This window comes from Hyperolius riggenbachi, chromosome 9, assembly GCF_040937935.1.
Source record: "Hyperolius riggenbachi isolate aHypRig1 chromosome 9, aHypRig1.pri, whole genome shotgun sequence".
NCBI lineage: Eukaryota > Metazoa > Chordata > Amphibia > Anura > Hyperoliidae > Hyperolius > Hyperolius riggenbachi.
In genome coordinates this window covers 246,516,559-246,544,538 of record NC_090654.1, presented here as the reverse complement: position 1 = coordinate 246,544,538, position 27,980 = coordinate 246,516,559, and the positions used below count along the sequence as shown (strand labels likewise).

The window sequence follows — 27,980 nt, the reverse complement described above, 5'->3', positions numbered from 1 at the left end:
AATGTCACTGTTTCTAATCAGTGGCAGACTATTAAAGTGGAACCGAGATGAAAAACTAACTATAACAACAAGTAACTTGTCTATATATCTTATCCAAAATGTAGATACCGTATTTTTCGGACTATAAGACGCTCCAGACTATAAGACGCACCTAGGTTTAGAGGGCAAGAACCAGAGAAAAAAATATATATACTAAACCTGGTGAGTCTATGGTCCAGGAGCGTCTTGTAGAAGTTTTCCCCCCCAATTATTGGGTCTCACCGGTGTCCCTCTGTCCCATCTGCCCCTTTGTGTCTCCAGTGTCCTATCTGCCCCTGTGTCCCCAGTGTCCTCCGGTGTCCCATCTGCCCCCGTCTCCCCTCTGGTCAGTGTCCCATGTCTTACTGGTCCCCTGCGCCCTAATGTGTCCCCTTTGACCTCATGTGTACCTCTGAGATCAGTCTATCCCCATCTGCTCCCCTGTGTCTTATGTCCCCTGTGCCTCACTGACCCCCTCCGTCCCATCTGCCCCCTATGTGTGTTCAGTGTGATCAGACCTGTGATCAATGATCTCTATTTGAAGCTGTGCCCTGTGTCCCCCTGTACCTCACCGGCCCTTTCTGTCCCTTCAGCCACCTGTGTCCTCTTAATAAATTAATTTTCTTACCGCTGCTAAAACAATAAAACAATGCCCCGGGTGTAGGGACCTCCATGCAGCCTCACTCGCTGGATCCTTCAGGCATCGTGCAGCCCCTATACTTCGCCAGCCCCCTCTGTCCCATCAGTCCTCCTAGTAAGTTAATTGCCGCTTACCGCTAATAAAATGATGTCCCGGGTGTAGAGACCCGGGACCTCCGTGCAGCCATTCAGCGCCTCGCTTGATCATGCAGCCCCTATACATCGCCAGCCCCCTCTGTCCCATCAGTCCTCCGAGAAAGTTACGAGTCCGACGTCCCCGGTGTAGAGACCTGAGATCTCCGTGCAATCATTCAGCCGTTCGCTCGCCGATGCCTCCAGACACTGTGCAGCCAATCAGTGGGAGCGCTGCAAGGAAACCGCTGATCGTGATTGGCCCATTGACGGAGCCACTGTCCCGCCTCCGAGACCAGCGGCTCCAGTCAGAACGCCAGGCTGCCGTGAATGACTAGCAGCGCTCCCACTGATTGGCTGCACAGTGTCTGGAGGCTTCAGCGAGCGAACGGCTGAATGACTGCACGGAGATCTCGGGTCTCTACACCGGGGACGTCGGACTCGTAACTTTCTCGGAGGACTGATGGGACAGAGGGGGCTGGCGATGTATAGGGGCTGCATGATCAAGCGAGGCGCTGAATGGCTGCACGGAGGTCCCGGGTCTCTACACCCGGGACATCATTTTATTAGTGGTAAGCGGCAATTAACTTACTAGGAGGACTGATGGGACAGAGGGACCGGTGAGGTACAGGTGGACACCGGGCATGATGGCAGATGTGACAGAAGGGACATGGGGGCCAGTAAGACACTGAAGGACAGACGGAAGACAGAGACCAACGGGCACCTTCGGACTATAAGACGCACTGACTTTTCCCCTCCACTTTTGGGGAAGAAAAAGTGCGTCTTATAGTCCGGAAAATACGGTAGTTTGCACAGCAGATCTAGCTGCAAACAGCTTCAACAGTTTATGATTCTTTCTTCCTGTGATACGAGGGCAGCGATGTTTTGCTTGTCACATTACACACAGGCAAGCTGATAGCATCTCCAACCCTTTAGGTCAGCCTGTGATAAATTCTCTCCCCCCTCCTCCCCTCTGCCTCTGAAATCTCTGGCTAGTAACCTCCTCCTCCTCCTGCCAAGAGTGAACTCCCATAAGCCCTTGCTACATGGCTCTAAGAGTGCCAAGGCACAAAAGTAGCTGTGGGCGAGGCTTGTTTAGAGTATAGGGAATTAAAGTATTAAAACAAAAAAAAAATAAAAAAAGTATTTGGCTTGAGGAATGCCCTATAAGCTATATGAAAGGAACACAACTATGCAATGTGTAAAAGTTTATCTCGGATCCTCTTCAAGTGTCCCAGAGTTAGAAAAACGTCAATAGTTCACGGATTTTTATCTCTCCCTGCCCAGGAAAACTTTTATGGTTGTAAAGAATCTGTCACTTCCATACCTAAACATTAACCTTTTCAAGCAGCAAAATAAAACATGTAAAACAGCCTGGTTCTTCATATGTTTTGCACAGTACATACACATTTATCTCACCATGTCGCATGTCGCCTCAGGTACACTTAAATGCTCATATCCAAAGTGAAGGACATCATCATGATCTGATTCTGTGAATCGGTGTGAAGAATATGGTAATATCACAGTCCCCACTTCAGGGCCGGGCTAGACTTTTTGCTACCTGAGGCAAACTTGTGAGGATTCGCCCCCCCCACCAGATTTGGAATGATCACACAGCACCCGACAATCTGCTTTGCTTCATTTAATGTTCTCACATGACATGCTGCAGCGCAACACAATAGCACACTGGCTGGCTGTGAGTCTCGTTCTCTTCCTCCTCTGTCTACATGCTGTTAGTGTAAACACAGTACAAAAATACTGCCCCTGTAATCTCTGCCGCCTGATGCAAACGTTTCACCTTGCCTTATTAGAGAACTACCTCTGACAGAGGAGACCCGGTTCGAATCTCAGCTCTTCCTGTTCAGTAAGCCAGCACCTATTCAGTGAGGAGACCTTGGGCAGGACTCCCTAACACTTCTACTGCCTATAGTGCGAGCCCTAGTGGCTGCAGCCCTGGTGCGGAGTCCACCAGGAGAAAAGCGCAATATAAATGTTCTGTGCCTTGTCTTGTTTCATCTGAAATAAGCTAAATTTACCACAGGCACAGGGAACTGGGACATATTAGGTATTTCCACAAGTCAACTAGACGGCATACCTGATTTGTAAAGAAAACGGTCACCAGTTTTATTGTGGGGACAAATTTACCAAAGTTGACAGTGTCAGTAATGGAAATAAAGAGAACAGCTCCATTAAATGAGTTGTGTTGCGAGTGTCAGGCGTAGCTGTAATATATCTGTGTAGTAGCGGGAACCCACCTCCTGTCTGCACCGCCAGCCTCTTAGCGCTCTGCAGCGTGCAATGCAGTTTTATGATAAATCAAATTAACTTTCTCTGACCCCCTCTACCTCTAGGAAAACAAAGCGGAGTCTGAGGCAGTTTGCGATGCATGGAGGGAATTTTCATTTCCCTCAGCACAGTGATAGATCTGAAACGGACAAGACAAGTCTGACAGCCAGATAAAAGAAAATATCAAGTAGGCCGAATCTCTAGAGGGACTCCATTCCTAAGGCAGATGATGAAATTAGCGATGCCCAGAATGTGTTAACCCCTCTGAGGCTGGCAGAGCTTGCACTTCATGTGGTGCTGCGAAAACTACAAAGTCTAGAAAACTTAATTATACACACTGGTAATTAGGCTTCCTTGGAACATACTGAAGCTTTATAAAGAAGCTAAAAGATAAACTCTGAACCCCCTGAAGATGGTAATTTTAGTGCTAGTGAGTAGCTAAAACACCCATCAGAAAACTGACTGTTGAGTTGATCGTGGATTTCAGAAAGTGCCTTCCGTCCCTCAAACATGTCTTCTCCGAAGTCATCAGAGTACCAAACGTTCGGTTCCTGGGTACAATCATCGCCAATGAATGGAGATGGGAAAACCACCAAATACCAAAAGAAAGCTCAGCAAAGGTTTATCCTGGGACAACTGAGGAAGTTCAGTATGCCGCAGGTGCTGCTGACCAGTTAATGCACTACCACCATTGAGCCTATCCTCTGCTCCTCTATTATTGTATTGTTCGCAGGCGCTACCACAAGCAACAAGTACAGACTACAAAGAGTAATCTATGCTACGGAAAGGATCAGTAGGACACCCCTACCACCACTGGCCCTGCTCCAGGCATCCAGGCCGAGAATCAGGACCAACAGGATCATGCACAACCCTCAACATCGCGGTAGCTGTTTCTTCAACCTTCTACTTTCAGGCTGCCCCTAGAGAACCATCCCCATCAAAACCTCCAGGCACAGAAGCACTTTTTCCCCTCAAGCACTGCTCCTTCTGAACTTGAACGCCTTACACAGCAAAACCTCCTAGCATGATACCTTGGTAGCCCTGTATTACTGGTACCTATGCCTCATTAAAGCCCAATGCACAGTGAATAGTTTATGCCCATACTACTCAGTACTGACTTTATGTGCCAGTTTTTCTCAACAAATTCCAAATAACTAACAAGGCACCAAAAGTGTCACTAGGCTAGAGGGTTGGTCAATTAAAACAGGACAGAAATCAGAAGTAGAGGATAGGCACCCACCTCCTACATTCTGCTAGACAATCCTATATCAGCAGGGTTGGACTAACTATAAGGCACGGTAGGCATGTGCCTACAGGCACCTGATGGTTGAAAGGTACCTCATTCCCCTCCCCAACCGCGTCCCTCTTTCCTTCCCAATCAACTCCCCTCCCGTCGGCCGCCATTCTTCTTCCTCTCCTCCGAGGCTCTGCTTCCCCCTGGTGAGATCGCAGTCTGTCGTGCCCGCTGCGCGCATTGCTCTGCACAGAACCTCTGGCGGCTACCCTGAGTGTAGGTCGGGGTTACTGCTTTGAGCTGCGGTTTTCTGCCCCTACTGTAGCTTGGGGCTACATACAGTGGAGGAAATAATTATTTGACCCCCTCACTGATTTTGTAAGTTTGTCCAATAACAAAGAAATAAAAAGTCTCAGAACAGTATCATTTCAATGGTAGGTTTATTTTAACAGTGGCAGATAGCACATCAAAAGGAAAATCGAAAAAATAACCTTAAATAAAAGATAGCAACTGATTTGCATTTCATTGAGTGAAATAAGTTTTCGAACCCCTACCAACCATTAAGAGTTCTGGCTCCCACAGAGTGGTTAGACACTTCTACTAAATTAGTCACCCTCATTAAGGACACCTGTCTTAACTAGTCACCTGTATAAAAGACACCTGTCTACAGAATCAATCAATCAAGCAGACTCCAAACTCTCCAACATGGGAAAGACCAAAGAGCTGTCCAAGGATGTCAGAGACAAAATTGTAGACCTGCACAAGGCTGGAATGGGCTACAAAACCATTAGCAAGAAGCTGGGAGAGAAGGTGACAACTGTTGGTGCGATTGTTCGAAAATGGAAGAAGCACAAAATGACCATCAATCGACCTCGCTCTGGGGCTCCACACAAGATCTCACCTCGTGGGGTGTCAATGGTTCTGAGAAAGGTGAAAAAGCATCCTAGAACTACACGGGAGGAGTTAGTGAATGACCTCAAATTAGCAAGGACCACAGTCACCAAGAAAACCATTGGACACACATTACACCGCAATGGATTAAAATCCTGCAGGGCTCGCAAGGTCCCCCTGCTCAAGAAGGCACATGTGCAGGCCCGTCTGAAGTTTGCCAATGAACACCTGAATGATTCTGTGAGTGACTGGGAGAAGGTGCTGTGGTCTGATGAGACCAAAATAGAGCTCTTTGGCATTAACTCAACTCGCTGTGTTTGGAGGAAGAAAAGTGCTGCCTATGACCCCCAAAACACCGTCTCCACCGTCAAGCATGGGGGTGGAAACATTTTGCTTTGTGGGTGTTTTTCTGCTAAGGGCACAGGACAACTTAATCGCATTAACAGGAAAATGGACGTAGCCATGTATCGTGAAATCCTGAACGACAACCTCCTTCCCTCTGCCAGGAAACTGAAAATGGGTCGTGGATGGGTGTTCCAGCACGACAATGACCCAAAACATACAGCAAAGGCAACAAAGGAGTGGCTCAAGAAGAAGCACATTAAGGTCATGGAGTGGCCTAGTCAGTCTCCGGACCTTAATCCAATAGAAAACCTATGGAGGGAGCTCAAGCTCAGAGTTGCACAGAGACAGCCTCGAAACCTTAGGGATTTAGAGATGATCTGCAAAGAGGAGTGGACCAACATTCCTCCTAAAATGTGTGCAAACTTGGTCATCAATTACAAGAAACGTTTGACTTCTGTGCTTGCAAACAAGGGGTTTTCCACTAAGTATTAAGTCTTTTATTGTTAGAGGGTTCAAAAACTTTTTTCACTCAATGAAATGCAAATCAGTTGCTATCTTTTATTTAAGGTTATTTTTTCGATTTTCCTTTTGATGTGCTATCTGCCACTGTTAAAATAAACCTACCATTGAAATGATACTGTTCTGAGACTTTTCATTTCTTTGTCATTGGACAAACTTACAAAATCAGTGAGGGGTCAAATAATTATTTCCTCCACTGTACAAGGAGGCTAATACTTGGGGTACCACTAGCTGCTTAAAGAGAACCTGTACTGAGTAAAAATATTTAAAATAAACACATGAGGTAACTTCAAATGAACATCACATAGTTACCTTGCCATCAGTTCCTCTCAGAAACTCACCATTTTCTTCTGACAATTATCCCTTCCAGTTCTGACAATATTTTGTCAGATCTGAAATATATCAGTTGCTGTCAGTAAACTATCAGTTGCTGTCAGTTATAGCTGAGAGGAAAACTGATGTACCAGGTAATGTCCATGTTTCCCTATGGCTCAAGTGGGCGATGTTACAGTTTAACTGTGTGCTGACCAGAAAGCTGTTATGGGTAATGGCCATTTTCAAAATGGAGGATGGAAAATTTCCTTGATCACAGTGAACAAACAGGACGCGGGAGAGGAGAAAGACACTGAGGAGTAGACTACATGGAAGGGAAGTATGACTTGTGTATGCTTATTTTGACTTTTAATTTTCAGTTCAGGTTTTCCTTAATATTGAGGGTACTTCTGGCTACCTAATGCTAAGGGACACCTGTAGCCATCTATGACGGGCAAGGGAAGTAAGGAAGAAATGGCAGCGGGAACAGCCAACACTCTTGTGGTGCAGATTGGTGGGCGTTTGTGGGTACACTGAGGTGCCAGGACATCTGTGCCTGAAGACTCCTGTGAGGTAAATCCAGGCCTGTAGATCAGTTATATACACACTGATTGGCTGATGAGCCACACCCAGTATTTGGGAGTTGTACAAAAATAAAAGGATGTTTTGGATTTATTAATCTTGGCCAATATGCTCCCATTCACCTTTTGCAGAAAGGACTGGAGCCGATGAGCAAGTTTCATTCTGAAAGCTACCGATATACTTTAACTTTTCAAAAACTCGAACACCGGCCTTCTGGTAGCCGGAGATTTCTGCTTCCGTTATCCAGCTTGAAATGTTTATTTTGGAGGATCTGTTACCTCCCAGCTTCCCCTGACAGTACAGAGGCAGGTGGTCATCTCATGCTTCCTCTAGTCCTTAATCATCTCGAGACAGTTGAGCAGACATCTGCTGACATCCTCAGAATCCATATTTCAGAACGTTTCCAGGATTCCAGTAAAAGAATGCTACAACGCTTTCTTGGTGCTCAGAAACTGTCATGTACTGCATGGAGGATGGGAGGGGCTAAGATGGAAAAAAATACCATGGCAGACAGTGTTCCCACATCACGCAAGATAATTGGTATTTCCTAGACAGCTCAACTACTACTATGTGATATCAGTGTTTGAACACTTGGACTAAATTTTACAACCTGTAAAGAGGAACGTTAATCAAGGATTGAACTTCATTCCAATCAGTAGCTAATACTGCCTTTCCCACAAGAAATCTTTTCCTTTTCTCGAAGAGATCATCAGGTGGGCCTGTATGGCTGATATTGTGGTGAAACCCCTCCTACAGTGTGATGTCATGACCATAGTCCTGACAGTTTGCTGTATGTGAACCTTGTTGCATTGTGGGAAATAATATATTTTTCCAACTGCCAAGCAATCAATATCTCCCTCTGTGCATAGAACTCTCAGTAACGAACATTTTGCACAGATCACCTGGCAGAACTAAAGATGTCACCACATGTGATAAATGTCAGAATGTAAATCAGGGAGAGGAAAGATTTTCCAATGGGCAAACACTGACTAAATAATCTATAAATTAATTTTGTAAAAAAAAAAAATAAAAAAAAAAAATAAGCAATTTTATTCATTGTTATTTTCGCCACAATTCCTATATAAAGACGAACTGTAGTGAAAATAACAATTAATTTTTTTTTTATTGATTTATAAATTATTTAGTCAGTGTTTGCCCATTGCAAAATCTTTCCTCTCCCTGATTTACATTCTGAAATTTATCACAGGTGGTGATATCTTTAGGCCTGTCAGGTGCAGCTCTGCAGAATGTTTGTATACTGAGTGTTCCAAAGCCAGTTTAAAAAATACCTGGTCTCCCTGAGGCTCTGGGAGGAGAATTCTGCAAAGCTAAACAGGCTAGGCATCACTGCGCCATATTCTAATATTACCCAGGTAAGAGTTTAATAGTTTTGCTACCTGATACCAGACATTTAAAAAAAAATTCACTGAAGCAGCAGCAGAAGGAAGGAAGAGGACCGCACTCACCTCTCCTGACGTTTTTCAGGCGATTGTCGTTCCCCCTCCGCTCTGCCCAGCATCCAGCCTTGCACTGCATCTAGTGTTGGGTCCCAGCTTGATGACATCATCAAGCCGGGACCTTAGCGGCAGTGTGAGACTGGATGCCGGGGGAGAGAGGAGGCTCTTCACTGGAGCTGGGGAGGCGAGTAATGCCTCCAGCCTATACTGGGACACCTATCTATACTGGGGATACCTATACCTGGCTATCTATACTGGGGATACCTATGCCTGGCTATCTATACTGGGGATACCTATGCCTGGCTATCTATACTGGGGACACCTATGCCTGGCCATCTATACTGGGGATACCTATGCCTGGCCATCTATACTGGGGATACCTATGCCTGGCCATCTATACTGGGGATACCTATGCCTGGCCATCTATACTGGGGATACCTATGCCTGGCCATCTATACTGGGGATACCTATGCCAGGCTATCTATACTGGGAACACCTATGCCTGGCCATCTATACTGGGGATACCTATGCCTGGCCATCTATACTGGGGATACCTATGCCAGGCCATCTATACTGGGGATACCTATGCCTGGCTATCTATACTGGGAACACCTATGCCTGGCCATCTATACTGGGAACACCTATGCCTGGCCATCTATACTGGGGATACCTATGCCTGGCCATCTATACTGGGGATACCTATGCCAGGCTATCTATACTGGGGATACCTATGCCAGGCTATCTATACTGGGGATACCTATGCCTGGCCAACTATACTGGGGATACCTATGCCTGGCTATCTATACTGGGGATACCTATGCCTGGCCATCTATACTGGGGATACCTATGCCTGGCCATCTATACTGGGGATACCTATGCCAGGCTATCTATACTGGGGATACCTATGCCTGGCTATCTATACTGGGAACACCTATGCCTGGCCATCTATACTGGGAACACCTATGCCTGGCCATCTATACTGGGGATACCTATGCCTGGCCATCTATACTGGGGATACCTATGCCAGGCTATCTATACTGGGGATACCTATGCCTGGCCAACTATACTGGGGATACCTATGCCTGGCTATCTATACTGGGGATACCTATGCCTGGCCATCTATACTGGGGATACCTATGCCTGGCCATCTATACTGGGGATACCTATGCCAGGCTATCTATACTGGGGATACCTATGCCTGGCTATCTATACTGGGAACACCTATGCCTGGCCATCTATACTGGGAACACCTATGCCTGGCCATCTATACTGGGGATACCTATGCCTGGCCATCTATACTGGGGATACCTATGCCAGGCTATCTATACTGGGGATACCTATGCCTGGCCAACTATACTGGGGATACCTATGCCTGGCTATCTATACTGGGGATACCTATGCCTGGCCAACTATACTGGGGATACCTATGCCTGGCTATCTATACTGGGGATACCTATGCCTGGCCATCTATACTGGGGATACCTATGCCTGGCCATCTATACTGGGGATACCTATGCCTGGCCATCTATACTGGGGATACCTATGCCTGGCCATCTATACTGGGGATACCTATGCCTGGCCATCTATACTGGGGATACCTATGCCTGGCCATCTATACTGGCGGTACCTATACCTGACTATCTATACTGGGGATACCTATGCCTGGCTATCTATACTGGGGATATCTATGCCAGTCTATCTATACTGGTGCCACCTTTAAAAACTAAATGAATCTGGTCCTTTAGGGGGGTTTAGATGCCGGTCCTCAAGGGGTTAAAGTTTACGCTCTCCCACCTTGTTCAATCATGGCCATGGTTTCACTTAACCAGCAGTATTTCTATACAGGTGCATCATAGTATTTGCACCAAGCAGGGGCTGGATTCACAATGCCAGCCGTGCTGCAGAAATAGTATTATTTCTTTAATATGTAATGCCTGGCCCATGTAATACAATTTCCTGATAAATCATACTGGCTCCTTTGAAGTGTCCCAGCGTCGCTCTGGCGGTTTCTGTATCGCTACACATGCCAGCCTGTCATTTCCAGTAGGAAAGGGGCTTCTTTCATGCAGATCAGCACAATAACACTGCAGCATGTTAAGTGTCATGCCAGTGAAGTGGAAGGCAAGCAGATCAGAAGAGAGAGAAGACACAGGCGCAGCGAGGGGAGAAGGTGCGTCCGCGTGACACCAGCCACATGTACAGATGTCAGGCCAGCTCATTTATGAAAGTAAAAAAAAGCTCTGTGTTTTCTGCTTTCATTGCTGCCCAAAAAATAAATATGACAAATCAAAGCTCAAAAATGTCACTCTTGTGGGCATAGAACACTGCCTGAGTCATAAGACTAAGAGTTGAACTTAGGTGAATATATAAAACAACACCAACAACAACAACAACAACAACAGTGCCTATAAACATCAAAAACAGATGCCTGCATCCCTTGCCCCCAACAGGGGAGATACATTTATTTTATTTATTTAATGTATTTATAAAGCGCCAATATATTACGCAGCGCTGATAAATGGTGTTTAGACAGTAAAGGTAGCCATACATTTAGCGATGGTGGGAAGATTCGACCAAGAGACAGAGCTCTCTGATCCAATCTGATTAGAGACAGATCTGCCGGCTCACCATACACAGCAGGCAGATTCACAATCGTTTTCAGAATGAAATCTCTCGGGGTATTGGCTGAGTCCACCGCCTTGCTGGTGCCCCCCCTAGTGTATAAATGTGCCCCCTGTGTGTGCATTTATACATTACCTGTCCTGTGTCACCCACCGTACAGTGCTCAACCGTCTTCAGAACCCTCCCTTCATTAGCACTATACACGCCACCGGCATATAACATGTAGCGCGTGTGTGACGTCACGCCGTCTGCGTGCATACCGCTAATGGAAGTGCGGAGGATTCCGAAGACGGGTACTGTGTGGTGGGCGACAGGACAGGTAATGTATAATTACACACTTGGGGGGCACATTTATACATGGGGGAACAGCGCCTGAGATTTTGTAGCTTGTCTGGATATCGCTCGCAGTTGCAATCGTACATTTGATCGACCACGGTAACCCAACATATGCAACGAATTTTGGCCCAAAATTGTTTGCATCATCAGTGGGGCGTGTTCTTGGTGGAACTGATTCTTATCAGATAATAATCTAATCGGATGGTAAATCAGCTGCCAAGTCAATAGATGTATGGTGAGGCTCACTGTAAGGTGTCTGAGCTGATTTCAGCAATGTGTGTCAGTGAGCGATATGCAGGGACATCTGACAGTGCATAGATAGTGCTGTCTGATGGGTACACTAATGCCCTGCAGAGCAGTGTGATCTGACAATGCATTGCTGCATGCAGTTGTGTGCGCAGTGCTGTCCCATTCAATATGATTGATCGCATTCGGTATCGCAAGGCCAGAGCCATGTGTTTCTATAAAACAGGAGAATGCCTGGGACTATAATCATTTTCCTTCTGCTCCCCCCCCCCCCCCCCCCTTCCACACACCCACTTATGGGCCTTAGCTGAGTAGGTGCTGTGGTGGCGCCGGATGGTGCTTCTAGTAAAAACTGTGTTAAAAACAGCTAAAAGAATAAAGGGAGAGATGACTTTCCTAAATAACAACACATTCATACACATAGGAAGTTTAATTATGTACAGGCATCGCGTTTCGTGGGTTTAACACCCACTTAATCAGGCCAAATACAGTGCCAGAGGGGTATCTAGAGCCAAGAATGGGGCGCTCTGTTCTTGGCGCTAGATACATCTCTGACACTGTATTTGGCCTGAGGAACTGGGCGCTAAACCCACGAAACGCGTTGTCTGTACATAATTAAACTTCATACGTGTATGAATTTGTCATTATTGAGGTAAGCCCCCTCTCCATTTATTATTTTAGCTGTTTTTCATACGGTTTTATCTATCATTGGACACCTCTTCCCCCTGTGTGTCTAGTACAGTGGAGATCACATGTGGCCCCTTGGAGCAGTCAGGGCCTGTATATAAATGCAGAGAAGCTCATCATGCTGGCATCAGTCAGCAGGCCATCAGTAAGACACGATAGTGCGGAGGGTACCTTTTGCTCGAGTTGTTGAGGGTGGTGGTGAGGTTCCTCTTGGTGGTGGACTTCCGCTGTGACAGTTTGCTCTCGGTGACGCTGTTCTCCTGCTCACTCTTCTCATGCTTTGGGGTGCTGCTTCCCTTGCTGTTCAGGTCTCTCAGCACGTCGTAGTTAATCTTGCTGGAGATCTTCTTCTGCTCCAGCATCTTCTCGATCGCCTCACCGGCTGTGCTGGCCTGGATAGGAGCTCTACGTTTGGAAGGCTTCTTTGGCTGTAAAGCAAGATTTTATTAATTCAGAGGAAATTCTCTAAAAATATTTTGAATTCTAATAAGATAATAATAATAGGACGCTACCACAAGAAGCTTCAACTTCAATTCCAGGATTTATTTTACTGCTGTCTCTCTAATGGAGAGATTTTCCATAACTTTCTATCCTGGTAACCCCTTTTAGCCTTGTGGCTTTAACATGTGGACTGATAGTCTTGGGAACAGGACTGTGTGGCACAGCAATAAAAACTAACTGGAGATTCTATCAATTCGATCTTAAAAAAAAGTTTTATTTATTGCTGTCAATTTTGGAAGGATTTACACTTCCTGTCTGGAAAGGAAGTGATGGAAATTCATACAGATAGGGACAAAAAAAATCCAAGAAAGGTTTTAACCCACACTTAAAGGTCTATTGCTGCGGCAGTACTACTGTGCAGGTGCAGTATGCGCCTGGCATTGTTGGCGCTCAAGCATATGCAGAAGTGCCGACCCACCGATGCATCGGCGATCGTGACAGCCAGCAGGACACCGGGGAGGACCGGAGGTGTGGCGAGGAACCCAAATCACTTCTAGGGTCTGGAAGAAGCCCCGGGTAAGTGAAGGTAGCTTTTTTTCTTCGCATCTGGAGACCTTTAAGTAGGAACTTTAACCCAAGATTGAACTTCATCCCAATCAGTAGACAATGCCCCCTTTTCCCACAAGAAATTTTTACCTTTTCTCAAATAGATCATCAAGGGGGCTCTGTATGGATGATATGGTGGTGAAACCCCTCCCACAGTGTGATGTCAGCACCATAGTCCTGACAGTTTCCTGTCTGTGAACCTCTTTGCATTGTGGGAAATATCTCCCTCTGTGCATAACAAACATTCCCTACAGATCACCAGACCGAACTAAAGAGGTCAGGGAGAGGAAAGATTTTACAATGTGCAAACACTGACTAAATAATCTATAAATGAGTATTGTAAAAAAATAAGCAATTATATTCATTATGTTATTTTCACTACATTCCCTCAGATAGACGGGCCAAATCAATGATTTCCAACAGGTCCGATCTGATTTCCAAACGTTTTTCTGATTCGATTTGACCCATCTATCTGTCGGGAAATTGCATGGTGTGTGTCAGGCATACAAAGAGCTGCTGTCTGGTTAAGCAATCTTGTGGAATTCACTAAAAAGGAACCCATATTCCGTACACCTCCCCAGATTCCATAATGATCCTGTTCTTGCCTGGAATCAGCATGCCTGACTCCCCCAGCCTCCCATCACTGCTGATACTGCAGCCTGCACGGTGTGACCTTGAAAACCTCCTGCTCATTCATCACAATTTATTAAGTGCTGCCATAGAACAAAACCTGCTAAATTGTCTTGTATGTTTAAGCCAGAGCTGGAACCACTTAATTACTGGTAACAGCTGCCCTCACAGTGCATGATCACTCAGACTGGACACTGCAAAGTGTGTCGGCTCATTATAAGCCATCGCAGTGTGATTGGATCGGGCTTCATTTAAATAAGCTAATGAAGGAGCATGACTGCTTCCTACTGAATGATCATGCTTTAAACACATGTGTAATGTTCAGAGAGCTTCATATTACCATTTGTGGGGCTGTGAGTCATCACAAGACAATAACGTGTCATATACACATCTCACACTGTCCCTTAACCACTTCTCTACCACAGGGTTTTTCACCTAAAAACCACAGCAATTTTCACATTTAAGGGAGGCAAGGGTTAATGGGCTTAATGGGGGTATAATTTATTTAAAAAAAACCCTCACTGATGCTGATTAGTGATGGGCGAACAGTGTTCGCCACTGTTCGGGTTCGCCCGGATTTTGGCCTGTTCGGGTTCGGTTCGGCACCCCCCGAACACCTCATGGTGTTCGGGAGGGTGCTCGGGCAAGCTGCCCGAACCCGATCAGGCCTTCTGTGTTCGGCCGAGCACAGCCGTGTCCGGCCGAACAAAGCCCCCTATAGAGTCCCAGCATAAAGGGAGAGCATGCCCCGAGCGCGGGGTTGGTCGGAAATGCCCCTCCCCGCTAAGCTCTCCCTTCTGCTGGACCCTATAAAATTAAATAGAAGTCCCCCAAAGTACCTGTAGCAGGCTGGTAGGAAGAGGACAGGAAGCGGGCAGCCGGCGATCACAGGCGCTAGTACCATCTGGTACTTCCGCCCTCTCTCTGACTCACTTCCTGTTTACATTTGTAAGTCGCGTCAAGAGAGAACAGAAGTACCGCGATGACGCGTACGAGGGTACGTGTCATGTAGATGACGCGTACACTCGTACGCGTCATCGCGGTACTTCTGTTCTCTCTTGACGCGACTTACAAATGTAAACAGGAAGTGCGTCAGAGAGAGGGCGGAAGTATCAGATGGTACTAGTGCCTGTGATCGCCGGCTGCCCGCTTCCTGTCCTCTTCCTGCCAGCCTGCTACAGGTACTTTGGGGGACTTCTATTTAATTTTATAGGGTCCAGCAGAAGGGAGAGCTTAGCGGGGAGGGGTGGGGGGCATTTCCGACCCCCCCCCCCCCCCCCGCGCTCGGGGCATGCTCTCCCTTTATGCTGGGACAATATAGGGGCCCCAAAGGGACATGTTCGGGTTGGGTTCGGCCCAAACATGCCGAATATCGAGGGCATGTTCGGCCGAACCCGAACATCTGGATGTTCGCCCATCACTAATGCTGATCAGTCACTAATGCTGTGTTAGTTATCTGAGATCCTCTCACGAGTGATCTCAGTAACTGTAACAGCATAGAGACTGATGCAATGTTTACACACATTCTGCATGAATGAGCACCGTCATTGGCTTTGTGAACACATGTTCACATCAGCCAATCACGGACTAGCGGGTGCCTGACACGTATGCACATCCGCGTGCACGCGGACGCGCACAGCAGCAAAATAAACAGGAGTTGCCTATCTACGCCCCTGTGACTCAGGTGAAGTTTAAAGGGGCGTAGATAAGCGTGGCAGAGGTTGTTAAGTGGTTAAAGAACAAGCGACACCTATGCTAACCTAGAAATAAAAAAACACATATGTAGATAAATACTACTTCTACTTACATATCAGATGTATTGTGCTATCCCGTAATGATTCCTGTGAATTTTATAAAGGAAAGGCAGAAAATCCTATTCTAGGCAGTGGCCATCTTGCCAAGCTAATGCTGACATCATATCCTCCCTGACTCTTGTTTTCCCCCCTCCCTTCTCTTGCTCATTGTGTATTCATTAGCTGCCCTCCTCCCAGAGTCTTCAGACACTCCCACTGAGGTGTGTACTAGGAACTACGCTGTCTTATCCTCCAATCACTGAGTCACCTCAGCCTTGCTTGTAAACACAAGTAATCCGAGGGTGTTTCTGATAAGCATCTAGGCAGGGAAATAAAGGGAAGAGGAGGAATATATTATAGATAAAAAGAACTCCCAGCATTCAACTCTTTGGCACTGTTTGGCACTAGGGCCAGTGCTCCTAATGTGATAACTCTAAACCATAACAGCAGAAAAAGTTTTGCAAGTTTTGAATGCAGGATTAGCATCTTTATCACTTAATACACTCAGACCAGTTGCTGTTGAAATTTGATTTTTATGGTGACAATACCGCTTTAAAGAGAGATTGCCAGCCACAAAATCAAATTCCATTTACCCACTGTATCCTGACCCTGCATTGCAATCACTCAAATCTATTCAGATATGTTTCTGCTGTAATAAATCTTATCTCAGTCAGCCTGGTTCTATGTTTGCCATTGCCAAGGAGAAGGAAGCTTGTCATCTCCCCTCCCACACTCCTGTTCCTCGCTAACTGGCTGAGGACAGTTCCGTGAGCTGCTGGAATCTGATCTATGCTGTGCTCACTTGTATTTACAAAGCAAGCTAGAAATGACAGTGCACTTTCTAGGAGGAAAAGAAAAGTAAGGGAGGAAATGACATCAGGATTGGCTTCAGTCAGAGGGAAGCAAAAAAATGCCAGGAACAGAATTCTCTTTACTATATAAAATTAACTGAAATCAAAATGTGGACAGTACAATACATCTATTATGCTAGTAAAACAAGTAGTTATCTACTTATATAGGTGTTTTTTCCCTTTGGATAGTATGGCTGTCCCTGCTGCTTTAAAGGACCGCCATTGTGAAAGTTTGTAAAATGTAAAATACACGTCTATTAGTTGCACACTAGTCCTAGCGAATAATCCACTATAAATTATGTTTTTCCTATGTTCCTGTCGCTAAAAGTAGGCAGCAGAAATGTGACACATTTGACAGATTTTGGACTAATCCATCTATTTAAGGGGGATTTTATTTACATTTCAACTGCACACAGGAGGAGATTGGCTTCCCAGCATCTTTGTATAAATCCTTTCCAGAGAGTGCTTTCGAAAAAATAAGGGAAATACCGAATATCCACCATAAGGAGATGGGCTAGTTCAAAATCTAAGTCATTGTCAGAATTTAACTAGCTACTTAACGTGACAGCAACAAAGGAAAATATAAATTTAAATAGCATTTTATTCTGGGACAAATATACAACTAATACACGTGTATTTTAAATTTTACACTTTTTTTTTTAGATAGTTGTCCTATAAAGAGGAACGTTACTGAATATAAATTAATGAATAAAATTTCTAATTTTGTTGTAATATTCAGCTATTAACTACTTAGTCAACGTTTGTCCATTGTGAAAGCTTACCCTACCCTGACTTACATTCTGAAATGCATTTGTGATGTCAGCATCTTTACTGCCGGCAAGTTGAATCACTGTGGTCTGTGTTCGATTTTCCTGTTCGATTCCCCCAAAATGTCCGCTTGGCTAACTTTTGGTTGATTTTGATCATAAATCGATCCAAAGTATTGATAGAACAGGATGGGAAATCTATGACTAATGGGGGGGGTGAGGCAGGAGCAGATATAGATCCACTGTTTGATGCAGTGTAACGTACCCGTATCCATATCGATTATCAATAGATACCCTGCTGAAATCTATTGAAAACTGATGTGCAGTGTGTGGTAGGAATCTATACTTTCTATTGATTTTTGATCAAAATCGATCTGACATTTTGAGGAACTGATTCCCAGCAGATGAACTGAATCTGCAGATCATCGAATGGGAAAATTGATGAGTGTATGGTCATGGTCACCTTTACATTAATAGATCAGGTAATCAATTGACATCTATCGTCTAGCAAGAATTTGATCCACTTTCAGTCACATTTCTGCCTTTGTTAATTATGTTTTTCTCAACATAGTGCATACCTAAAAGTGGTCCCTTACATGTCCCTCATAGCCGCAGTCCTAGGAAGTAGACCTGAGCCTGAACGACAACCCTCTTTTTAAGGCTTGTACATACGTGCAACTTTTCCACCCAACTATCATCCATACTTGGTCTGTTGGACAAGAGTTGGGCGTGTGAAAGTAGAACAAACGACTAGACAAGCGACTTATGAGTTGGTTTGTCTGATCCAACAGGCGGTCCACCTCACACGACTGTTGGGCTGATATTGTGCAGTTGGCCATGTATGAACAAGTCTTTAGAACGACTGGAACTTGTTTTGATTGTGGCCATATCGTGCAGTCCGTTGTTCGCTTGCTTGCGCAGTATGCAAATGAGTTGGTCATTCATTTGGTCGGTGTGCGAAAAAAGAGGATATTTAACAGAAAAAGCCCAATTTCCAACAAAGGTCACATTTGTCCACTCAGCTTGCTGAGCTATTAGATGCTATTCTTAGATTGTTTCCTAGAATTAGAAAAAAGAAAACAAAAAGACAAACTCCCTTTTGACCTAGAAGCGTATGAAAAATGCTAGGTCTACAGATATTTTTTTTCTCTGAAGGAAGCCACAGACAGAAGATGATAGGCCTATTCCTCTGGGCGAAACCATTGGCTGACCTCTGGAAGATCACTCGGACAGGTTATGAAGCCTCTTCCAATTACTACTGCTGCCTCTGGAGATGAAGAGAGTCAAGAAAAATAGGAGCTGTCCGTAACAAGCAATTAACCCATCCGCTCAGTTTCTAGCCTACGTTAGAAAAATGATGTCTGCAGCCCGACAGATTGCCAAGGGTAGCACACCCAATTTTTCTGTACAAAGTTCTTTTCCTGGACCGTCCAGAAGCCCAAAGAATGACTTTAGACAAAAGCAGCTTTCACGTGCTTCCCAGGATGCTTCATAAACTGGTCGCCAACACAAAGCTCTGAGGAAAGGTGACTGCACAGCCATACTTCAGTGACCACAGGAGCAGAAACGTTGGCATGAAACGTTCCTATAATCTGAAATTATCTTGACCGCCTTATGGAAGTAATTCATCACAAAACTTCTACTCTGTAGGTTGTGGCCACCGGATTTGGTGCCAGGTCTTCCCATCTGTTCCTCGACTTCCTCCACTACATCTCTTTTGCATCTAAACTGGGACTTGGCCGAGCAGCGGACCTTGACGCCTAATGTGTTCTCCAACAAGCAAGGTGAGCCCTGGCCCAACAAACGCCTTCACAGCTTACAGGAATAATCTCTCATGCTTTACAGTAACCGGCTCGATGAGCAATTCTTCCAAATCATTTGAACCAAAGCTCTATACATCGCGGTGTTATGTAACACTAGACTTGCTCACCATCTGGCAGATGGAAGAGATCATGCAAATTAAGTGCGCACACATACAAAAAGCTAAACAGAACCAATAAACCTTCATCATAAAAAGATAAACATATGCCAAATTGAAAATAAAATTCTCCAGCCGGGAGTGCATTTTAAAACCCAGCCCTGGGTAAAAAATAATACATTTCAGTTTTGAGCAATGTAGAAAGGAATAACAATCACGTTTGACAACAGCTAAACCCAAAATACCCTTACACATACAGTTTCGCTATTGCAGAAATTCTATTATTTTATTGAGTTTTTTTTTTTTTTCAAATAGAGCAAGCATCCCAGGAGGTACTGTAGTATGGCCCAGAGGGTGGTTGAACTTGTCATAGTTAACCCATTAAAGTAAGTTTTGAGATTAAAATGATGATAAATTATATACTGTATAAATAAATCTACTGTACGTAAGTATTTTTGTTAACTAAAAGCACCAAAAAAACCTTGAAAAGCATTTATACAGAAGTATGGAGGACTCCTAAAAATATCTGTGCCAAGAGTTTCTTGAGATGATGTTACCAACAATAAGGGGGACTCTTCCAGCACAGTAATAAAGTTGTATATTGTACGATTATGTGCAATGCATACTTTGGACACACGAGAAGGCGGGACTCATGGAGAAGACCCGGATGCTCAGAAGAATAAAGGGAATGAGATGACTAAATAGTATCATGGAAGCAAGAAACATGAGCTTGGACAAGTTTTGAGAAGCAGTAGAGAATAGCCTGATGAGTCGTGGTCCATGGGGTAGCAAAAAGGCAGACACGACTGAACACATATACTATAATAATGTTGAGAAACACTGATCTAGAGGATGCTGGAGTGACAGCAGCACTTCCTGACAGTTTGAATCTACTCTAACATCTTCTATAAAGATGTGTACATGTGCTAGATGGAACTCGGCCAAAGCAGCTGTTTGTGAACACCTCGGCTGAGAATCCAGCATGTGTGCAGGAGTCTCCAGAGCCAATTTAATGACCCGGAATGCCCAATCTTTAAGCGACGACTCCCGAGTGCCTTATTCTCCTTCTTACTCCTCCCCCTGGAAGCCATTTTGTTGTGAGCCACTCCGTCCTTCAAAGCAATAGCCGTGACGCTATGCTTTAGCAGAGAAAGGCATCTGTACAGCGCTTAGCCTCCGTACTGTCCCCTTAAAAAAATCTGTAAGTTTGGTTAGTATGTAAAATTCATAGGCTATAGGCATACTGTATGTAGACCCGCAGCTCTGGATGTATGCCTGGCTTTTCAGGGACACAGCGGAATGATTTGCATATTCCCTCACTAAGCCAAAAGTAATGCATCATGGGAGTATCTTTTTTTTTTACGTTAAGCCAAATAACTGCATATAAATACATTTACAGTATATTTAGTACTTTTATTCACTAAAAAGAAGCGTTTTAATTCACAACAACAACAAGATCTGGAGGTCTACACACAAACTGCTAACTCACATGATATTATTTACGTGTCCTTTAAAGGTTCCTGCTGCATCCCCTTTCAGTTAGTGGGAAGGTCACACAGTACCAGGTGCGTCTTTCTTCTCTTCCTGTTCCTATGAAGGTCGGACGGGTCACAGCACAGGACAGTCCATTGATTAGCTCAGTGCTGGGAAATTTCTGCATGGCTTACAGTGGTTGCCATCCTCACATCACACGAGGCAGAAAAGCTGCTATTGATCGCACACAGATTCTTTGCTGACACTCTACCTTTTCATTGGCTTCTGAGCAGAAATGTCATATTTTATATCCATTCAGAGCGGCTAAAAATGTCACTCTAACCCCCCTGAGATCAGACGAGCTAAAAAGGACATGCTGAGTAATTAAAGCCACAAAAGTGACTTAAAGTATTACAACGGTTAAAGCATCAGTAGAGCATAATGCAGAATTATTTTAGTGATCTAATGAGGCGAGAAAAAGGAACCTTTTTACAGACTAGAGACTGACAGATATACCGGTAACCAATAAATATATGTTGGACCCAATACGAGGTCTCCTTCAGAGTAATTTTTTGACCCTAAACAAGGTCCCTTTCAGGAGTCCATTCCATTACCAGTGCGGGCTATTTTGGCACAGAGTGAATCCAAAAAACTGTTCACCCTCCTCCTGCACAAACTCCAGGCGCGCACTGATTACTATTCCCCTCCGAATTGTAGCAACATGGGTAGACACTTAAACTGTAACAAAGGATCGAACTTCATCCCAATCAGTAGTTGATGCCCCCTCTTTCACCTTAGAAATCTTTTTCCTTTCTCAAACAGATCATCAGGGGGCTCTGTATGGCTGATATTGTGGTGAAACCCCTCCCACAGGAAACTGTGAGGACCATGGTACTGACATCAAACTGTGGGAACCTTGTTGCATTGTGGGAAATAACAGCTGTTTCAAACTGCCCAAAAAAACAAGCAACATCTCCTTCCACTGACATCACCTGCCAGCAGTAAAAATGTCACCATGTGATAAATGTCAGACTGTAAATCGGGGAGAGGAAAGATTTTACAATGGGCAAACACTGACTAAATCATTTATACATAATTATTGTAAAATTGAAGCACTTTTGTTCATTACGTTATTTTCACTGGAGTTCCTCTTTAAAACCAATTGAGGACCGTAGGCTTACACCCCCCCCCCCCCCCCTCCCCACTGACCAGGCTATTTTTTTCAAATCAGTGCTCTGCAGATTTAATAGCTCGCCACAGAGCCATATAACTTGGCACACAAATGAATCCCCCCACCCTTTTTTTCCTGCCCACCAACAGAGCTTTCTGTTGGTGGGCTCTGATCGCTGCTGCAGGGTTTAGTTTTTTTTATATTAATTTATGTGTAATTTTATTTTTAATAAAATTGACTATTTATCCCCCATCCCCCCCCCCCCCCCCCCCCCACCAGGCATGAGCCTATGAGAGGGGATCTCAATCGGAGCCGCTCCAGGGGACAGCCGAGTGACAGGGCTGTCCCCAGTGCAGCACTGCTGTAGATCGCAGCGCTGTACAACGAAAAGAAACAGCCATTTCTTTTCTTTTCAGTCTGCTAGCGGCGATCACCAATGGCGGACCGTTGATGGAGCGCAGCTCCGTTACTCAAGCAGGGATGCACGCGATCCACTGCAAAGCACTATCTCAGGACTTGACGCCAATCGGTGTTAGGCGGTCGGGAGGGAGTTAATTCAGGTGCTGGCTGATGCAGGCAGCCAAACAATAATTTGTGTGTCACCCAGATAACACTCTGGGTACCCAAATCAGACATGCATGGCTGGCACCGCAATTAACAGCACAGGGATGCGCTGAAATCAGCTGCCGCGTCCCTTTTACAGCCCTTTTTTGTTCCCCTTATTAACAGGGTTGGATTTCTGGGAAGGCCACAAAGGCCCGAGCCTTGGGCAGCTGGACATGGGAAAGGGGTTGCTAAATAAGGAAAAGAAGAGGGGGTGGGGCTGCAAGTGGAATCAGAGGGGTACTTTTGCACATGGATAGGGAGTAACATAAAAAAAAAGTAGAGTGCATGTTGGAGTGTGCTGCAGAAAGCATACCAGGAAGGCGGGGGAGGGGCCAGAATGGCCCAATGGCAGCTCTCTCTCCCTGGCCTCGCCCCTTGCCGCTCCCCCGCCTCCCTGCACGCTGTGAACGACACAGATTCTCATTCCATTGTCATGACCCAGAGGTCACAAAAGTGAAAGTGGGCCAGTGAAGCCCACAGGAGCGGCGGTTTTTGCAGCTACCTGATCCGCTCAGATCCCCAGATGTAATACCTGATCTGCTCAGACCCCCAAATTTAATTTTATGAGCCCACCTCGGGCTCTCTTTAAACAACAAACACTACATCCTCTTAATGCTGTGTATAGGTCTGTGTGAAGCGGCCCGTTTGCAGATAACAGCGCAGCAGCTGATAGTCCACACATAACTAGACTCCTGCAGCTGCGAAAGCTCTGTGCTATAATTCCATGCTGTGCCCTAAGCATTGCTCTTGCAGCATTCTCCACACCATGAGATTAATAACATCAAAAGGAGGCTGAAAGCTCCCTACAGGCTGCAGTCAGTGCGCAAACCTGGAAACCTGCACTGGGTGACTCACTCCCCCATCAGTGCTTCCCAGAACTTGTTTATCCCCAGTAATACATCCAATGTTTACAGATGTGTGATGTGTTCGGAACCAATAAAATGCAATGGTTAAAGTGACACTCAGGTCCGGATCTACATCACAGGAGCCTATAGGCACAGATGTCCAGGCACCCTAGTCTTCATCCTCCATAAACCTACAAGCACCCACTGAACCGCACTGTAAGTGTGCTGGCTGACCCAGCTGTCATTTCTTTCTTGGTTCCCTTACCCGTCATAGGTAGCTACAAGTGCCCCTTAGTATTAGGTATCCAGCGCTATCCTCAGTATTAAGTAATTAGACGTGCCCCTGACTGAAAGGAACTTGAGTCTGTGGAATGCTGAGACCCTGGTGAGTAACCTCTCATTTACTCTCCACTCAGGACTCTGCATAGGTAAGACAGGTGGGAGGCACTAGGAGAGGGGAGTTAGCCGCCTTTTCATCATCAAGCGCCTGTAGGCGCGTTCCTACAGTGCCTCATGGTAAATCCAGACCTGATGACAGTGAAGCAAAAAAAAGTATGATATAATGAATTGTATGTGTGGTCTAGATAATTAATACAACATTATTAGCAAAGAAAAGAGTCTCATGTTTTAATTTTCAGTTATATACGGTAGCTTTTTTTTCTAACATTATTATTATTATTATTATTGATTTATAAAGCGCCAACATATTCCGTGGCGCTGTAACATTCCATCATTCTGTCATATTTGCAAATACAAACCACGCACTGTATTTTCAACTATGAAACAGAGCAGAGCTAATGACCCTTTGAACTTCCCTGCAGTAAAATTTTATCTGAAGCGGTTTCATTTTTTTATGTATAAGTGCTTCAGAAAACTGGACTGCCTCCAACCGAACTTTGCATAGATAACTGAAGTTTCTTAACTCTTCCTGTACTGGAAACAATATGGGACTCTGTTCTTAGCTAGTAATGTTCTATTGCTTAGCTGCATTACAAATACAATTCATTATATCAAACTTTTTTTTTCATTTCAGATTCCCTTTAAAAAAAAAAAAAAGTAAGTTGGCTGTGGAAACTTAGAAGCAAACAAGCAGAAGAGAAAGACAATGTCCTGTGTTTAAAGTCCTTGAGTCCAGCCACCCCAACATCCCTTCATCAGCTTTCAGTTTCTCCTGACCCCCCCCCCCCCCTTCGCCTTTGAAGTCTCAGCGTTCTCAAGGTCAATATTTCCAACTCCTGCTCTTCAAAGATGGGACTGAGCGCTCTGTAAGAAAGGGGCGTTCTAGAAGGAGCTGGCCTTTGATGTTGCCGAATAAGAAATGACAACAGGACAATATTATGATTTTTTTATCAAGGACGGCCGGTGCGGGCCAGCAGGAAATGAGCTGGGAAATAAACTCCTACACAAACTTCATGCAGAAAAAATAAGACAAAGACTTCTAAATAGGCTTGATATTAAAATGCATTTGATAACAAAATAACTCATACATAAACTTTGATAAAAGACAGGAAGTGGAATAGCTGCTAATACTGTAATCGTCTAGCGCCATTAACTTTCCACTCGTATGTCCTGCATAGCTGTCCAAATAACGTATTAAATTAAACGTTATAATGTGTTTATTAAAACAAGATATACCATTTTACTATGTTACGTTCCATGTTAAAATGGGAGAGAGAGTAAGAGGGAGAGCGCATTTCTGTTAAGAATCTCAGAGCAGAAACGACTCCCTTTAGGAAAAAACTCAGAGTGGAAAGGGCCGTTTTTCCTGACCGAGACCCTCCATCCACCGCTGCCGGAACAGATCCGGACAAATTACCCAGCACAACAGGAACCAATGAAAAACGGAAGTGCACAGCACACTTCCGGATGATAGCCAGTCGTCCTACCCCAATTCCTGTGGGGTTTCTATGGTACATGCGGCCATCTGGACAGCGAAACGCATGTGCCCAGCGCCAGACAGCCCCCAGCCTCTCCAAGAGGTACCCAGGAGGCCAGGGAATACTCCCCCTAGGACCTGACCGTCCAGGTGCAGCCCCGCGGGACAAGGGGCACGCAGACCACTGGATCCATGGTCCACACAGCAGTCTCTCTCTCCAAGGATGATGTCCACACAGCAGGCTCTCTCCAAAAATGACCCCAGCGCTTTTCCAGACCTTCCAGACCCCTCTTTGAAAACGGAAACGGATCCAAATCCGCATGCAGAACGGAAGTAAATCCGGATGCAAACTGAACGTCAACTGACCAGATCCGGATGGCAAACGGATGTTCTCAGAACGATCCGGACCGGAACGGATCCGTGCCACCGGTCAGTATTTGCAGAAAACGCAAGTGTGAACCGGGCCTAATCTTTATGCATATATCATTTTTTTGATATACAGTATATTACATCTCTCTCCATGATCTTCTCTCCCCCCCCCCTCCCCAGTCCTCCACTCGGGGGTCCCTTGGAAGTACTTGAGTCCCCATGTGCTGAGTGCTTCCAAGGACAGACGCATCCTGGCCCGGATTTACCTCACAGGAGCCTATAGGCACAAATGTGTATGTGGCACCTTAGACTTCGCCCTCCATGAACCTACAACCCCCCTGCAGAACCGCACCACAAATGTGCTGGCTGTCCTCACTTCTTCCTTACTTCCCGTGCCTGGCGTAGGTGGCTACAGGTGCCCCTTAGCATTAGGTAGCCAGAAGTACCCTCAATATTAAGTAGCTATAGCTGCCCCTGACTGAAGGGAGATCTCGTCAGTGAGATGCAAAGAGCTGGGTGAAAAACCTCTCATTTACACTCTTACCAGGACTCTGCATAGAGAGAAGGGAGGGAGGTGCTCGGGGAGTGGAGTGAGCCGCCTTTCCCTCATCAGGTGCCTGTAGGCACGTGCCTACACTGCCTTATGGTAAATCCAGCTCTGTGCACATCCATACTGTGCATGCGCAAGCCGTACAGATGCACTTGTGTTTGCAAGTACTCAGACATATTCAACCTGGAGGTCAAATCATTTTACCTGGAGGGAATGAGGACATGGAGAGAGGACTGGGAAGGCTCTATGGGTTTCAGAGCCTTCCCTCTCCATAGGTGAGTATAGGTCACTTTAGGGTTGCTTTAACAATGCAAATTTTACATTTCCAGGAAATCTCTATGTCCCTTCAGAGGAAAGTTTCTTTGCACTGTCAGAAACAAAAAGTCTGCAGCACCTGCCACAGTCCAGCCACCAGAAAGTCTTCTCAGTAGGTTTTAGAGAATGTTGCTTCCCAGCGGGCAGGAATGTACCAGTTTTCCTCAATCGCGTGCAGATGCAGGTAAAAAAAAACACAAGGGGGCGCACACTTCGCCTATGGAACTCATTGACCCCATTCCCACTAGTGCATTTTCATTTTCACAAAAAAACAGACTAGCTCCTGAATTCCACATTATTTGTCTACCCTAGTAGCGTTTTTCTATCAAAGCAACCTAGTTGAGTCAGGTTCAGATTGTGTTAAAACGGTGTTCTTTTTTCAGTGTTTGTGGAGGTATTAAAAAGGCGGTATGACGTCTCAAAAATCAGACAATGGACCTGTAGCTAAGCGTTTAAAGCAGATCCGAGATGAAAAACTAATTATAGAAAGTAACTTGTCTGTATATCCTATCTAAACTTTAGTTGGTTTACACAGTAAATCTAACTGCAAACAGCTTCCACAGTATATAATTATTTCTTCCTGTGTTACAATGAGAGCAGCCATATTCTGCTTGCCATAATTACACAGGCAAGCTGCTCTGCATCTCCTCCCCTCAGCCTGTAAACACGTCACTCCCCTCTCCGCCCCCTTGCCTCTGAAATCGCTTGCATACTTCAGCAAAAGCCTCATACTCCCCAGGTTGAGCACTTGCAGTATGGGACTCGGGAATGCCTAGGCGTTGGAGTTGCTGGAGGCATGGATACATTCATTGACATGCAATTAGGTAATAAATAAAAAACGCATTTGAGGGAGATGATCGCCCAATACAGATTGCAGGATTATGCCTGTGAAACGCATTGCACTGAACCCCTGGAGTATAAAATACATTTTTGTTGATTTAAAGGGGCACTACAGCAAAATAATGTAAAATTTAAAATATGTGAAAACATATACATATAAGAAGTACATTTTTTCCAGAGTAAAATGACTTTTCTCCTATAATGCTGTCACAGTAGGCAGTAGAAATCTGACAGAAGTGACAGGTTTTGGACTAGTTCATCTCTTCATACGGGATTCTCAGCAAGGCTTTATTCTTTATAAAGATATTCCCTAAAAATGATTTAAACTAAGATGCTGGCCAGCTTCCCTGCTCCCTACAGTTTTTTGGCAGTTGGACAGAGCAATTGCCATTCACTAAGTGCTTTTGAAAATAAATATATCCCTCAGAATCCCCTATAAAGAGATGGACTAGTCCAAAACCTGTCACTTCTGTCAGATTTCTACTACCTACTGTAAGTGACAGCAACATAGGAGAAAAGTCATTTATGGCTCATTTTAAAATGTACTTCTTATTTGTATATGTTTGCACATATTTTAACTTTTACAGTTTTTCGCTGTAGTGCCCCTTTAAGTATCAGCTTTT

At 45.0% G+C, this 27,980-nt stretch overlaps 1 protein-coding gene across 3 annotated transcripts in view; it reads right to left on the bottom strand.

Annotated features, from left to right (window-relative positions):
* Positions 1-27,980, bottom strand: part of BRF1 (BRF1 RNA polymerase III transcription initiation factor subunit) — a 452,239-nt gene that overhangs the window by 84,613 nt on the left and 339,646 nt on the right. For all 3 annotated transcript variants that reach the window (XM_068254252.1, XM_068254253.1, XM_068254254.1), the window contains one exon: positions 12,478-12,734. In XM_068254252.1, the coding sequence (XP_068110353.1) occupies positions 12,478-12,734 (257 nt within the window). The remainder of the gene's footprint in view (positions 1-12,477; positions 12,735-27,980) is intronic.